The sequence below is a fragment of the Salvelinus namaycush genome, chromosome 25 (assembly GCF_016432855.1).
Source record: "Salvelinus namaycush isolate Seneca chromosome 25, SaNama_1.0, whole genome shotgun sequence".
Classification (NCBI taxonomy): Eukaryota; Metazoa; Chordata; class Actinopteri; order Salmoniformes; family Salmonidae; genus Salvelinus; species Salvelinus namaycush.
In genome coordinates this window covers 1,341,809-1,357,593 of record NC_052331.1, presented here as the reverse complement: position 1 = coordinate 1,357,593, position 15,785 = coordinate 1,341,809, and the positions used below count along the sequence as shown (strand labels likewise).

At 44.2% G+C, this 15,785-nt stretch overlaps 1 protein-coding gene across 1 annotated transcript in view; it reads left to right on the top strand.

Moving 5' to 3' along the window:
* The first annotated feature begins 368 nt into the window (after window positions 1-368).
* The window catches only part of LOC120020506 (cell adhesion molecule 3-like), a 58,529-nt gene continuing 43,112 nt past the window's right edge, over window positions 369-15,785 (top strand). Inside the window, exon 1 of the mRNA XM_038964209.1 lies at window positions 369-462. Coding sequence (XP_038820137.1) covers window positions 369-462 — 94 coding nt within the window. The remainder of the gene's footprint in view (window positions 463-15,785) is intronic.

The following is a 15,785-nucleotide window of genomic DNA, read 5'->3' as shown; positions in this document are numbered from 1 at the left end:
AAAAAAAATGACATAAATATTTTAAGAGCTGACCGTGGACCCCGCTTTGAGAACCCCTGATTTGGGGCAAATGATAAACAGACACTGATTTTCTGCCTTTAGTGATTTATATTCGATCACTGCGTCACCACCCGATACTTTATGACACAGGCAGATTGATTAAGCCCAGGGAGCAGTTACGTGAATAACGATGTCCAGACGTTCATTCAGCACCGGCCAACCAATCAGAAAGCAAGCAATTCATCAATAATGCTCTTCCTTTATCTCCACTGCTGTAGGTAACACTCCGGTAACACTCCGGTGCTCCTCTGCCTACCCTCGTGAGGATTCATTGAGACGAACAAACGGATCTGTGTGTCCAACCGACCATGGCATTCCCTTCTTACCCGGTCCCTGGTCTATGGACGCTGAGCTTATTGACACTACTGGCAGCCTCTGTTCAGAGCAACTTCATCGTTTTCGGTAAGCATCTCTCTCACCCCTCCTCCCACACTCCCCCCTCTTCCCCTCCACTATCTGACGCTCTATCCTGTTGACGTTTTATTTGTTACCGTGTGACTACAAGGGAGTCACGGAGGCGTTAATAATAAGCTCATGGGGCACCTCCCCCCTCCCCCTGAGCTCCAACTGAATTTCTGCTCTTGTTTTTGAAGAATGTGTGTGACTTACATGTGCACAAACAGGCCTGTGCTATGCCTCTCTCGGTGTCACACACATATGTGCGCATACATAGGCTACCCCTGCACATTATTATGTGGGGCCAATATGATCATTAGAGACATTGAAAATTGATCATTGGGAGAGCCCTTAATGGATACAGTAGGCCACACACACACACACACACACACACACACACACACACACACACACACACACACACACACACACACACACACACACACACACACACACACACACACACACACACACACACACACACACACACACACACTGCTCTCAGTGGACACACACACGTCTATCAATCATCAACTGTCTGTCGATTAAACAGCCTATGATTGGCAGAAAATCACCCTTTTAAGTATTGATTTGTTCCATCAGTAATTGTTGACTGACGGGGGTCAGACACAAGCAAGTAGTAATGTTATAGCCTTTATAATAGAGAGTAACTATCCCAGACTCACTATCAGACTCTAAAAAACAAAACACTAGACTATATTCTCTCGTGCCCGTGCGCTCACTCTTGCAGATGTGCACTCACACAGAACCCCACAAATTTGAACGCATGCAAACACTTGCACTTACTTTAACTATGTCAGCTGTTTTTACTGTCTGTTGAATTATGCATAACTGTATTTTCTGTGCTTCTGCGTGTGGAATATGTGTTGAGAGCCGTGTGGAGGGGTTGTCAATGTGAGTCAATGGTCAGTGAGAAGCTGTAACCTACTGCTGGGGGTAGGGATGATAAACAATCTTCTGCTGCTACTGAGATAAGGGGCCAGTCCCAAATGGCACCCTATTCCCTTTATAGTACACTACTTTTGACAAAGGCCCACTATATAAGGAATATGCTGCCATTTGGAATGCAAGTCAGTCAGTCAAAAAACAAACAGCACACAGGACGCCTGTCAGCCAGGTCCTGCGTCTCAAATGGCAGCCTATTTCCTATATCTGTCCTGGTTAAAAATAGTGCACTATATAGGTAATAGGGTGCCATTTTTGACATTAGTAAGTCAGCCAGTCAACAATAAACAGCCCACAGGAAATCGGTGGTGTGAGTGGTTCTTTCAGGAGGCCTCTCTGCTGCCAGAGCCCCATTCCCTGAGCAGACTAAAGTGAACTGCTGGCACAGAACAGAGGCCATCCCTCTCTCCCGTCTGTAAATCTCAACCAAATTAATGATTGGTCTACACCCGCATGCCGTCCTTTAATATTTATTCATCGTTGGTCACAGCTGAAAGAGCAGCCTCTCTCTGCCTCACTCAATCCAGCGGTGCACTGCCGAGCCGCACGAGACAGAATGCACTGAGGTAAACAAACTACTAACCACGTTGTCTTGTGGTCTTTCTCTATGAGACCACACAATGGTTGCATCCCAAATGGCACCTTGTTCCCTACATATTGCTCTATGGGCTCTGATCCCAGATGGCTCTAAGGGCCTGGACAAAAGTAGTGCACTACATAAGGAATAGGGTGCCATTTGGGATGCAAACATTATTCCCCGAGGTCTGTAATTTGGCCTCTGCAGAGAAGGGGCACCGTCAGTGACGAGCGGCTAGCGGCCACAATGTGTGTGTGTGTGTGGACACAACACACAGGCCTAAGGTAACTGGGTTAGCGATACAGAAACAGGGGGCTGCAACCCAAATGGCACCCTATTCCCTATTTATGTTTGCTCTACTTTTGACCAGAGCCCTTAAGGAAACCTGCACTACATAGGGGATGCCATTTGGTACTTATTCTTGCCCAATCACAGTGATCTAATATGTATCCTTCGGCGATATACTCCATCTGAACTGCTCCACTGGACATCGAGCTGTGGGAAATGGATTTGTCAAATTGTGTGCAATTAGAAGCTCCCTGTATGGGGGCCACAGCACAGACAAACCGTTAGCGCTGTCCTTTCCCTGGCCTTGACATACTGCTCATATGGGGTTTCTTCATTCTGCATCAAATGTTTAAATGAGCGCTGACACACAATATGCACGCTCTCTGCCGTATTGTTTGGCGAATACATATCATTCATGTGCATTTTGTTTTCGGGGCGGAAGAAAGTAAAGAGACAGTCATGACATGGAGGCTTTGAAAGCTTGAAAGCAACAGTGTAGATTTTGAGGCATGTTGTGGTGACAGACAGGCTTGGTGCATCTGATGGTTTACCTGCAGGTCATGGATCTGTCTAGCTAATCGTTTTTCCTCTCTGATACATAGCATTGCATTATTTACGCTAAGTAGGCCCTTCTGTTCAGTGCCTTTTAAAATGAACTCCCCATTCACCGGCCATTATCACCATTATTTGACCCCCCCCCCCTCCCCTTCATCACCCCCTCCATCCATCTATCTAGGTCTCTGTTCCAAATGGCACCCTATTCCCTATATAGTGCACTACTTTTGACGAGGGCCCTATGAGCAATGTGGAACGCGGACTACCACTAGGTCGGACACACGACATTAAGCCATGTGTTGCTGTATATCAATAATTTAACTCCCGAAAATGTACGTGCCAATCGCCGATTGCTCCTTTAACAACCTGATCAGATAACCCAGATTGAATGGCTCCCAGTTGATCAACAATAGTGTAAAACAGCTTTTAGCTACAACCAAAAGCTCAGGGAATCCATTGGTTGTTCTTGCATGGTCAATTCTCCACCAATACAAACCCTAATCAAATGTGACATATTTCTGAACGCGAGAAGTCCTCTCTGCACTGCAGGTGCAAATTTCAATCTTGGTGTTGGATTGACAAAATAAGCTCCACATGAAGAACCAAAATCACTATCAGGTCTGTGCCCTCTCAATTTCAGAAATCAGGACTTCATCTCATCTTTTACATGCTTGAATTTGATGAATATTTTCGATAATTGCAATCGTTATTTCTATTTAGGATTTCATTAGCATGTGCTCAACACTGACCTCAGTATCATCCCTATGGGGCCTAGTCAAAAGCAGTGTACTATAAAGGGAATAGGGTGCTTTTTGGGACGGTTACCTCGACAATCATGAGTGGCTCAAGGGAGGATGGGAGGGAGGCTCTAGCCTGTTAACAATGCTGAATGATAAGCACTGACTCATTAACAAGCTGGAGTACAAGAAGCCCGAGGGAATTACTGGCTAGTGACTGTGACATTAATAAAGAGGCCTAAGCTTCTACATCGCCCTCTAACGCTCTCTCTCTACTCTGGATGGCCCAGCCCAGGCCACTGGTTTTCGAACCTGGGGCCGTATGTATCAAGCGACTCAGAGTAGGAGTGCTGATCTAGGATCAGTTTTGCCCTTTTAGATCACAATAAATATGAGTACAGTGCCTTGCAAAAGTATTCATCCCTCTTGGCGTTTTTCCTGTTTTGTTGCATTACAACCTGTAATTTAAATTGATTTTTATTTCGATTTCATGTAATGGACATACACAAAATAGTTCAAATTGGTGAAGTGAAATGAAAAAAATTACTTGTTTCAAAAAATAAAAAACGGAAAAGTGGTGTGTGCATATGTATTCACCCCCTTTGCTATGAAGCCCCTAAATAAGATCTGGTGCAACCAATTACCTTCAGAAGTCACACAATTAGTCAATTAAAGTCCACTTGTGTGCAATCTAAGTGTCACATGATTTGTCACATGATCTCAGTATATATACACCTGTTCTGAAAGGCCCCAGAGTCTGCAACACCACTAAGCAAGGGGCACCACCAAGCAAGCAGCACCATGAAGACCAAGGAGCTCTCCAAACAGGTCAGGGATAAAGTTGTGGAGAAGTACAGATTAGGGTTGGGTTATAAAAAAATATCCGAAACTTTGAACATCCCACAGATCACCATTAAATCCATTATTAAAAATGGAAAGAATATGGCACTACAACAAACCTGCCAAGAGAGGGCCGCCCACCAGAACTCGCAGACCAGGCAAGGAGGGCATTAATCAGAGAGGCAACAAAGAGACCAAAGATAACCCTGAAGGAGTTGCAAAGCTCCACAGTGGAGATTGGAGTATCTGTCCATAGGACCACTTTAAGCCGTACACTCCACAGAGCTGGGCTTTACGGAAGAGTGGCCAGAAAAAAGCCAGAAGGTACTCTGGTCAGATGAGACTAAAATTGAGCTTTTTGGCCATCAAGGAAAATGCTATGTCTGGCACAAACCCAACACCTCTCATCACCCCGAGAACACCATCCCCACAGTGAAGCATGGTGGTGGCAGCATCATGTTGTGGGGATGTTTTTCATCGACAGGGACTGAGAAACTGGTCAGAATTGAAGGAATGATGGATGGCGCTAAATACAGGGAAAGTCTTGAGGGAAACCTGTTTCAGTTTTCCAGAGATTTGAGACTGGGACAGAGGTTCAACTTCCAGCAGGACAATGACCCTAAGCAATATGCTAAAGCAACACTTGAGTGGTTTAAGGGGAAACATTTAAATGTCTTGGAATGGCCTAGTCAAAGCCCAGACCTCAATCCAATTGAGAATCTGTGGTATGACTTAAAGATTTCTGTACACCAGCGGAGCCCATCCAACTTGAAGGAGCTGGAGAAGTTTTGCCTTGAAGAATGGGCAAAAATCCCAGTGGCTAGATGTGCCAAGCTTATAGAGACATACCCCAAGAGATTTGCAGCTGTAATTGCTGCAAAAGGTGTCTCTACAAAGTATTGATTTTGGGGGGTTGAATAGTTATGCACGCTCAAGTTTTCTTTTTTTTTTTGTCTTATTGTTTGTTTCACAATAAAAAATATTTTGCATCTTCAAAGTGGTAGGCATGTTGTGTAAATCAAATGATACAACCCCCCCCAAAACATTGTTTTATTCCAGGTTGTAAGGCAACAAAATAGGAAAAATTCCAAGGGGGGTGAATACTTTTGCAAGCCCCTGTATATAGGCAGGAAATATCCCAAGTTGTTCTGCGTCCCGATTCTCCACCCGTTTCCCACCTGTTTCCCAAGGTGTGCACTTGCACACTATGCGTCATGGATTTAAAACTATTGGATTGGCGTAATTATTGGCTAGAGGCAGTTTCCACCATTGTTGAATCCATGACGGGAAGTAGTGTGCAAGTGCACACTTTCAGAGAAGGGTGGAGAAAAGGGATGGAGTCCTACTGGAGAGCTGCTGAGAAACAGAAAGGGAGAGAAGAATGAGAGAGAGGGAGACAAACAGACAGAGAGGGAGGGAGGGAGAGAGGGGGAGGGAGTGAGTGACGAACTAACAGAGAGAGAGAGGGAGGGGGAGACAAACAAAGAGGAGAGAGGGGACAGAGTGGGAGAGATGAAAAAAGAGAGAGAGAGCTGGATAGCGACAGAGAGAATGAGCACGGCTGGCTGGGCCCATTTTTGTTTCACCAGCTGATTCAAATCAAATTTATTTATATACCCAGCCTAAAACCCCAAACAATGCAGGTGCAGAAGCACGATTAACTGACCCGTTCCAGTATTTCGTTTTTTAAACTAGGCAAGTCAGTTAAGAACAAATTCTTATTTTCAATGACAGCCTAGGAACAGTGGGTTAATTGCTTTGTTCAGGGGTAGAACAACAGATTTCTACCTTGTCAGCTCAGGGATTCGATCTTGCAACCTTTCGGTTATTAGTCCAACGCTCTTAACAGCTAGGCTCCCTGCCGCCCAGTAACAACACCTGTCTGTCTGTCCCCTTATCAAATGGCACCATCTATCCTATATAGTGCACTACTTTTGGCAAAAGTAGTGCACTATATATGTAACGATTGTCTATTTCGTCCTCCTCATCGGACGAGGAGAGGCGAGAAGGATCGGACCAATATGCAGAGTGGTTCGTGCTCATGATGATTTATTAAAACCGAAACTGAACACTGAAATACAAAACAATAAACGAAGTGCAGAAAACCGAAACAGTACCGTGTGGTGAAAACACTAACACGGTAGACAAACACCCACAAAACACACGTGAAACCCAGGCTACCTAAGTATGATTCTCAATCAGGGACAACGATTGACAGCTGCCTCTGATTGAGAATCATACCAGGCCGAACACAAAATCCCAACATAGAAAATCACACATAGACAACCCACCCAACTCACGCCCTGACCATACTAAATAAATACAAAACAAGGGAAAACAGGTCAGGAACGTGACAATATAGAAAATAGGGTGCCATTTTGGACACATGTTTTGATTAGCACTGCTCTCTATTTGCACCAGATTCTTAGGCAACTGAAATACCCTAATTATTACTCCTATCTCATTTTCATGAAGGTTGATTAATTATATGAAGATGATTGATTAAGCTCCACGGAACAAAACGATAATCAACAGACAGACGTATAGACAGTGGATAATTTCGATTGAGCCATAAGCAGTGTTATAATCTCTACGTCTGCACCCCTATTCCCTATACGGTGCATTCGGAAAGTATTCAGACCCCTTCCCTTTTTCCACATTTCGTTACGTTACAGCCTTATTCTAAAATTGTTTAAATCCAATTTTTTTCCTCATCAATCTACACACAATACCCCATAATGACAAAGCGAAAACAATTTTTTTATGTTAGCAAATTTATAAAATAACAAAAACAGAAATACCTTATTCACATAAGTATTCAGACCCTTTGCTATGAGACTTGAAATTGAGCTCAGGTGCAACCTGTTTCCCATTGATCATCCTTGAGATATTTATACAACTTTATTGGAGTCCACCTATGGTAAATTCAAATGATTGGACATGATTTGGAAAGGCACACAACTGTTAATTTAAGGTCCCACAGTTGACAGTGCATGTCAGAGCAAAAACCAAGCCATGAGGTCGAAGGAATTGTCCGTAGAGCTCCGAGACAGGATTGTGTCAAGGCACAGATCTGGGGAAGGGTACCAAAAAATGTCTGCAGCATTAAAGGTCCCCAAGAACGCAGTGGCCTCCATCATTCTTAAAAGGAAGAAGTTTGGAATCACTGAGACTTTTCCTAGAGCTGGCCGCCCGGCCAAACTGAGCAATCAAGGGAGAAGGGCCTTGGTCAGGACGGTGACCAAGAACCCGATGGTCACTCTGACAGAGCTCCAGAGTTCCTCTGTGGAGATGGGAGAACCTTCCAGACGGACAACCATCTCTGCAGCACTCCACCAATCAGGCCTTTATGGTAGAGTGGCCAGACGGAAGCCACTCCTCAGTAAAAGGCACATGACAGCCCGCTTGGAGTTTGCCAAAAGGCGCCTTAAGGACTCTCAGACCATGAGAAAAAAAGATTCTCTGGTCTGATGAAACCAAGATTGAACTTAGGCCTGAATGCCAAGAGTTAGGTCTGCAGGAAACCTGGCATCATCCCTACGGTGAAGCATGGTGGTGGCAGCAACAGAACAACAACCCTAAGCACACAGCCAAGACAACGCTTCGGAACAAGTCACCGAATTTCCTTGAGTGGCCCAGTCAGAGCCCGGACTTGAACCCGATCGATCACACAGAAAGACTCCAGTCACCTGTCATAGACTGTTCTCTCTGCTACCGCATGGCAAGCGGTACCGTAGCACCAAGTATAGGACCAAAAGGCTCCTTAACAGCTTCTACCCCCAAGCCATAAGACTGCTGAACAATTAATCAAATGGCCACCCGGACTATTTATATTGATTTCCCCCCTTTGTTTTTACACTGCTGCTACTCGCTGTTTATTATCTGTGCATAGTCACTTTACAAACCTTGACTAACCTGTACCCCCGCACATTGAGTCGGTACCGGTACCCCCTGTATATAACCTCGTTATTGTTATGTAAATATCCTGTTACTTTTTGATTTCATTGTATTTTCTTACTTTAGTTTATTTAGTAAATATTTTCTTAACTCTATTTCTTGAACTGCATTGTTAGTTAAGGGCTTGTATAAGTAAGCATTTCACGGTAAGGTCTATACCTGTTGTATTCTGTGACAAATACAATTTGATTTGATTATATAGTGCCCATAGGGCCCTGGAGAAACATAGTGCACTATGTAGGGAATCGAGTGCCATTTGCGACGCATCTAGAGTGTTATCATGTCCATATCTGCATCCCAAATTGCACCCTTTTCCCTATAATAGCGCACTACTTTTGACCAGATCCCTATTGGCCCTGCTCAAAAGTAGTGCACTATGTAGGGAATCTGGTGTCATTTGGGAAGCAACCAGAGTGTTATCATCATCTTCATATTTCCAGCTCTGACTGACTTGTTAGGATCTGACACATACGCAAGACAACTTGGTAGGTGAGACTCACAACCAAGCACAGCACTGAGGCCTGGTGTGATATTAGTTAAACGGTGATAAAATGAACCCGAATTACATGCACTCTCTTCAATAACATCAGATCTGAGAGGCAGTAGTTCTCAGTAGTCCTCAGTTCTTAACAAGAAGATTAGACCTCATCAATCCATGTCAGATCCCATCAATCCAGACCAACTCAGTCTATCCCTGATTACATGACAATGAATCAATCTTACTACAACATCACAATAACAAGAACGAGCAATAACGTTGAGCACTCAGGTGTGAGGGAGGGAAGGCCAAGGCCTTTTCTCAATTAGATTTGCTGAACTCATGCGTCCTCTGTCCTCTCTCGCCTCCTTTTGGAAAAGGTCAAAGGGAATCGAGGAGAGGGAACGTGGACAAAAATGTGCTTGTATGAAATGAGAAGCTCCTTCTCCACTCGTGCGTTGGTTCCAGGGGTGGTTCCCAAAATAAATGTGTAAAGTGATAAAAACAAATGAAGTTCATTGTGCAAGATATTTTAGAGATAAATGGATTAGTAGCATATCGTTTTTTAAATGTGTGTTTTCTCTTCTGACAGTACAATAGCTGATTCATAGGGGGTGGGTCAGATATCAAAACTTTTTCGAGGTAGAATACACTTGTGATTCCTCGCCAAAAGGAGGCTATCGTGGAAGGGAGTACCGTCTTCCACTTGCCTACTAACAAATTGACACACCTCTCGACCACTTATCGGTTGCTGGGTTACGGAGGAGAGAAGACAGAGGGTGGACTTTTGCCCAAATGAGAAAAGGCTCATTCCAATCTATGGGAAGGAGAAAATTGAGCCGATGGCAGAACTGTCAGCTGTGAGCTGGCCGACCATTCAGAAAGGCGTTTTGATGAAGGAAACACTAGGGCGGGAAATGAATCAGTAGCGAAACACCAGCGTCATTGTGCAGCAGGCAGAGTCTGGATGCTATGCTGCAATGTTTCCTTTGATTGTGCCATTGCGGTGCAGAGGAATTCTCCTATGGCTCTTTTAATGGATTGCTCTGGGGCTTAAGTCACCAATGTGTCCTGTCGTTGAAGCATGGCTGGAAGGACCAGGGAAAAAAATCCAGAGATGTGTCTTTTAAACACATCACTGTAGGTGCGGCTGACTCTGAAATGGCACCCTATTCCCTATACAGCACTGGTCAAAAGTAGAGCACTATATAGGGAATAGGGTGCCATATGGGACGCATCCTTCATCTGAACCAATCATGGTGTGTGGTTCCGTGTCTTTCGATGGCTGTATTGTGGACCACAGCACAGTGATTATATTGATTAAAGCGTTTCTCTGTTAGTGCAGGGTTCCCCTGAGTGTGTCCCCTGTCCAATGAATGCACGGCTGTGTTGTTGTGTAACACGGTCCGTTGTGCCTTTCTGATGAAGGCATCATTGTGTGGGGTAACTCCCTCATCAATGTGCTTTTCTGATGAGGACATCAATGTGTGGTTTAACTCATAAACATGCCTTTTAAACTCTAAAAATCTGGGTCAGGGGGGGATTGTTTTAGATTGGTCTTACCGTGGACCATTAAGCTATTTGATTGTGAATTTTAGGATCCCTGTACGTGTATAAAAAAAATGATATACAGTGGCGAGGAAAAGTATGTGAACCCTTTGGAATTACCTGGATTTCTGCATAAATCGGTCATCAAATTTGATCTGATCTTCATCCAAGCCACAACAATAGACAAACACAGCCTGCTTAAACTAATAACACACAAATTCTTGTATTTTTCTTTTCTATATTGAATGAATCATTTAAACATTCACAGTGTAGGTTGGAAAAAGTATGTGAACCCCTAGGCTAATGACTTCTCCAAAAGCTAATTGGAGTCAGGAGTCAGCTAACCTGGAGTCCAATCAATGAGATGAGATTGGAGATGTTGGTTTGAGCTGCCTTGCCCTATAAAAAACACTCACAAAATTTGAGTTTGCTATTCACAAGAAGCATTGCCTGATGTGAACCGTGCCTCGAACAGAGGAGATCTCAGAAGACCTAAGATTACGAATTGTTGACTTGCATAAAGCTGGCAAGGGTTACAAAAGTATCTCTAAAAGCCTTGATGTTCATCAGTCCACAGTAAGACAAATTGTCTATAAATGGAGAAAGTTCAGCACTGTTGTGGAGTGGCCGTCCTGCAAAGATGACTGCAAGAGCACAGTGCAGAATGCTCAATGAGGTTAAGAAGAATCCTGGAGTGTCAGCTAAAGACTTACAGAAATCTCTGGAACATGGTAAACAAGAATGGTGTTCATGGGAGCCACTGCTGTCCAAAAAAAACATTGTTGCACGTCTGAAGTTTGCAAAAGTGCACCTGGATGTTCCACATCGCTACTGGCAAAATATTCTGTGGACAGATGAACCTACAGTTGAGTTGTTTGGAAGGAACACAACACTATGTGTGGAGAAAAAAGAACAATACACCAACATCAAAACCTCATCCTAACTGTAAAGTATGGTGGACAGTTTGCACTGTGAATGTTTACACGGTGTGTTCAATAAAGACATGAAAACGTACAATTGTTTGTGTGTTATTAGTTTAAGCGGACTGTGTTTGTCTATTGTTGTGACCTAGATGAAGATCAGATTAAATGTTATGACCAATTAATGCAGAAATCCAGGTATATCCAAAGGGTTCACATACTTTTTCTTGCCACTGTATATTGAATTTGGCCTCTACTACTACAGCCCATAAAAATGCATTGAATAACACATTAATAAAAGGCAAAAATACAGTAAACATGTTTTATCATAAAGAATACGATTTTGAAGTGTCTGTCCTTTATCTAGGAGATATAAGAAAGCTCAGGGAAAAAAATACATATTTTACCTCTTTTTTTGTTGGCACAACCTCCGTACTTCCATTCATTTGTGCAGGTTACCTTCAGACGAGTCTCGTAAAACTTGTGAGAGTCTTATCTTTCCATAGAGTGGTCATATTGGTTAGTAGGCCAAACCGTTTGGACGCTACAGACGTTTTTGTGAGAAGACCGATTTTCGGGATGACAAACAGAGCTGTAGCTCTGCCACTTTCCACTGCAGATGCGGAAGACCGACATAGGCGGATGCCGTGGATTGAGACACATCCCATGCAAAAAAAACTTATAGAAACTGAGGGATTTTGATGGTAATTTTTTTTATTACGCTAATTAGATTGATGCATGGGTGCGTCAATAGACTCTTATAAGGATTTTTGTTGTTGTTGATTTTTACCCCTTTTTCTCCCCAATTTCATGGTATCCAATTGGTAGTAGTTACAGTCTTGTCTCATCGCTGCGACTCCCGTACGGACTCGGGAGAGGCAAAGGTCGAGAGCCATGCGTCCTCTGAAACACAACCCAACCAAGCCACACTGCTTCTTGACACAATGCACATACAACCCGGAAGCCAGCCGTACCAATGTGTTGGAGAAAACACTGTACACCTGGCCACCGTGACAGCGTGCACCGCGCCCGGCCCACCAAAGGAGTCGCTAGTGCACGATGAGACAAGGATATCCCTGCCAGCCAAACCCTCCCCTAACCCGGACGATGCTGGGCCAATTGTGCGCCGCCCCATGGGCCTCCCGGTCGCGGCCGGCTGCGAACCAAGAATCTCTGGTGGCACAGCTAGCACTGCGATGCAGTGCCTTAGATCACTGCGCCACCCGGGAGGCCATAAGGATATTTTTAAAGCCAATACTTTGTGCTGTAACTCACCAATGTGCCTTTTCAATGAAATCACAACTTTTTGGATCAACTCACCAAATATGTCTTTCTGATTAGGATGGTGATATGTGGTGAAACTCATCGATATGCTTTTCTGATGAAGGCAATGCTTTGTGGTGAAACTCATCAATGTACCTACTTTTTAACAAAAGCATCCCTGTACGGTGTAACTCACCACTATATCTTTCCGATGAGCGCGTCAATGTGTAGTTGAAATGACCAATGATAGTTTCTGATGAGAGTCTTGATGACTGTATGGTGTAAGCTCATCAATGAGTACATCGATGTGTAGTTTACATCACTAATCTCCGGTGAGAGTCTTGATGACTGAGTTTCCCACTATGTTGTAACCCAGTGAGATGCATGTTGATGAATACAGCAAGTACAGCGCTGTGTGGTGTAACTCAGCGTTGTCGCTCAGCTGCTAAAGACAAAAGAGCCAAATAGGCGTTTCTAATCTCTGTGCTGAATGAACCTGAAACAAAGAGGAGGAACACAGACACAGAGGCCTGGACACACAGAGGATAAGCTGATTACCCAGACAGAGGGAGAGGGGAGGGGAGGGGAAGAGAGAGGGAGAGAGGGAGGGAGAAGGAGAGGGGGAAAGAGAGAGAGAGAGAGAGAGAGATGAAAGAAGAAACAATACAATGCATTTGGAAAGTAATCAGACCCCTTCACTTTTTCCACATTTTGTTACGTTACAGCCTTTTTCTTAAATTGATTAAATGAATGTTTTTCCCCATCAATCTACACACGATACCCTACAATGACAAAGCTACAACAGGTTTTTAAATTTGTGGGGGAATTTATAAAAACCGAAAAAACCGAAATACCTTATTTACATCAGTATTCAGACCTTTTGCTATGATGCTCAAAATTGAGGTCAGGTGCATCCTGTTTCCATTGATCATCCTTTAGACTTGATTGGAGTTCAATAAATTGGACATGATTTGGAAAGGCACACACCTGTCTATATAAGGTCCCACAGTTGACAGTGCGTGTCAGAGCAAAAACCAAGCCATGAGGTCGGAGGAATTGTCCGTAGAGCTCAGAGACAGGATTGTGTTAAGGCACAGATCTGGGGAAGTGTACCAAACATTTTTGGCAGCATTGAAGGTCCCAAGAACACAGTGGCCTCCATCATTCTTAAATGGAAGAAGTTTGGACCCACCAAGACTCTTCCTAGAGCTGGCTGCCCAGCTAAACTGAGCAATCAAGGGAGAAGGGCAATGGTCTGAGAGGTGACCAAGAACCCGATGGTTACTCTGACAGAGGTCCAGAGTTCCTCTGTGGAGATGGGATAACCTTCCAGACGGACAACCATCTCTGCAGCACTCCACCAATCAGGCCTTTATGGTAGAGTGGCCAGACGGAATCAACTCTTCAGTAAAAGGCACATGACAGCCCACTTGGAGTTTGCCAAAAGGCACCTAAAGGACTCAGACCATGTGAAACGACATCCTCTGGTCTGATGAAACCAATATTGAACTCTTTGGCCTTTATGCCAAGTGTCACGTCTGGACGAAACCTGGCACCATCCCTACGGTGAAGCATTTTGGGGGCAGCATCATGCTGTGGGGATGTTTTTCAGCGGCAGGGACTGGGAGACTAGTCAGGATTGAGGGAAAGATGACCAGAGCAAAGCACAGAGAGATCCTTGATGGAAACCTGCTCCAGAGCGCTCAGGACCTCAGACTGGGGCAAAGGTTCACCTTCCAACAGAACAACGACCCTAAGCACACAGCAAAGACTATGCAGGACTGGCTTTGGGAGAAGTCTCTGGATGTCCTCGAGTGGCTCGGACTTGAACCCGATCGAACATCTCTGGAAAGACCTGAAAATAGCTTTGCATGGACGCTCCCTATCCAACCTGACAGAGCTTGAGAGGATCTGCAGAGAATAATGGGAGAAACTCCCCAAATACAGGTGTGCCAAGCTTGTAGCATCATACCCAAGAAGACTCGAGGCTGTAATCCCTGCCAAAGGTGCTTCAACAAAGTACTAAATAAAGGGTCTGAATACTTATTTAAGTTTTTTTTATTTTGAATAGATTTGCAAACATGTTTTTTTTTTTTTTACTGTTTTTGCTTTGTCTTTATGGGGTATTGTGTGTAGATTGATGAGTGAAACAAACTCTTTAATCCATTTTAGAATAAGGCTGTCATGTAAAACAAACGAGTCTGAATACTTTCCAAATGCACTGTGTGTATTGTTCCTCTGGTCTTCCTCTGGAGTATGACACCATCTTAAAAGGGACACTGTGTGAATATCACCCTCCAGTCGTCTTACCCGATCTACCTACTATATACACACAGTACAAGGCATTACATCCATTCCAAGTGTACACACTACAGATACAGCGAATGAAAATGAGGGAGATGAACTTAGAAAAGAATATGCACCTTCTGTAAGCCTCTTAACCGTGCATGAGAATCTACTTCATTACTCACTTACACGTGGGCACGCACACACGCGGGCACGCACACACGCAGGCACGCGGGCACGCACACACACGCTCATCTTTGTTTTATTCACTCTCTCACAGTCTACTAGGCACACTATTATAAATCCTCTCGTCGCTTGCACACACAAAGACAAGCACTGAGTCTCTCTGTCTTGCTCTCCCCTCCCTCTCTCTTGCTCGCCCTCCCTCTCCCTCCCTTTCATTCGCTCTCCCTCTTGCTGTATCTATGGCTTAAACACGCTCATTGTTCCGTACGTTTGTGTGCCTTATAGAGACGCAAACGGAGACTCTCAGACACGCACGCACGCACACACTTGTTCTCGCACACTTTCTTATTTGAAGCGAGGCCCTCTAGTTGTTGTTGTTCAAACAGAAATCCTCATGTGATTCCAGCTGCTTTTCTGTTGGCTGGAAGGCGTAAGCAAGGCAGCCATCTCTCTCTCTCTGTGTGCATAACACTGGAACATTTGATATGTAACATTTACTGAAGTGCTTGCTTGCCTGTTTTTTTTAATTTTCATTAACTGACGTCCTAGGACGTTCCATTCCCTACAGACTGAGGCGTTGTCCCAAATAGCACCCTATTTTGCATATAGTCACGGGCCCTAGTTAAAAGTAGTGCACTTATTTTAATAGGAAATAAGGTGCCATTTGGGATGAGGCGCAACGTGCATTGTAATTAAAAAGCTCTTCAGACTCTCTCTGTCGGATGAGG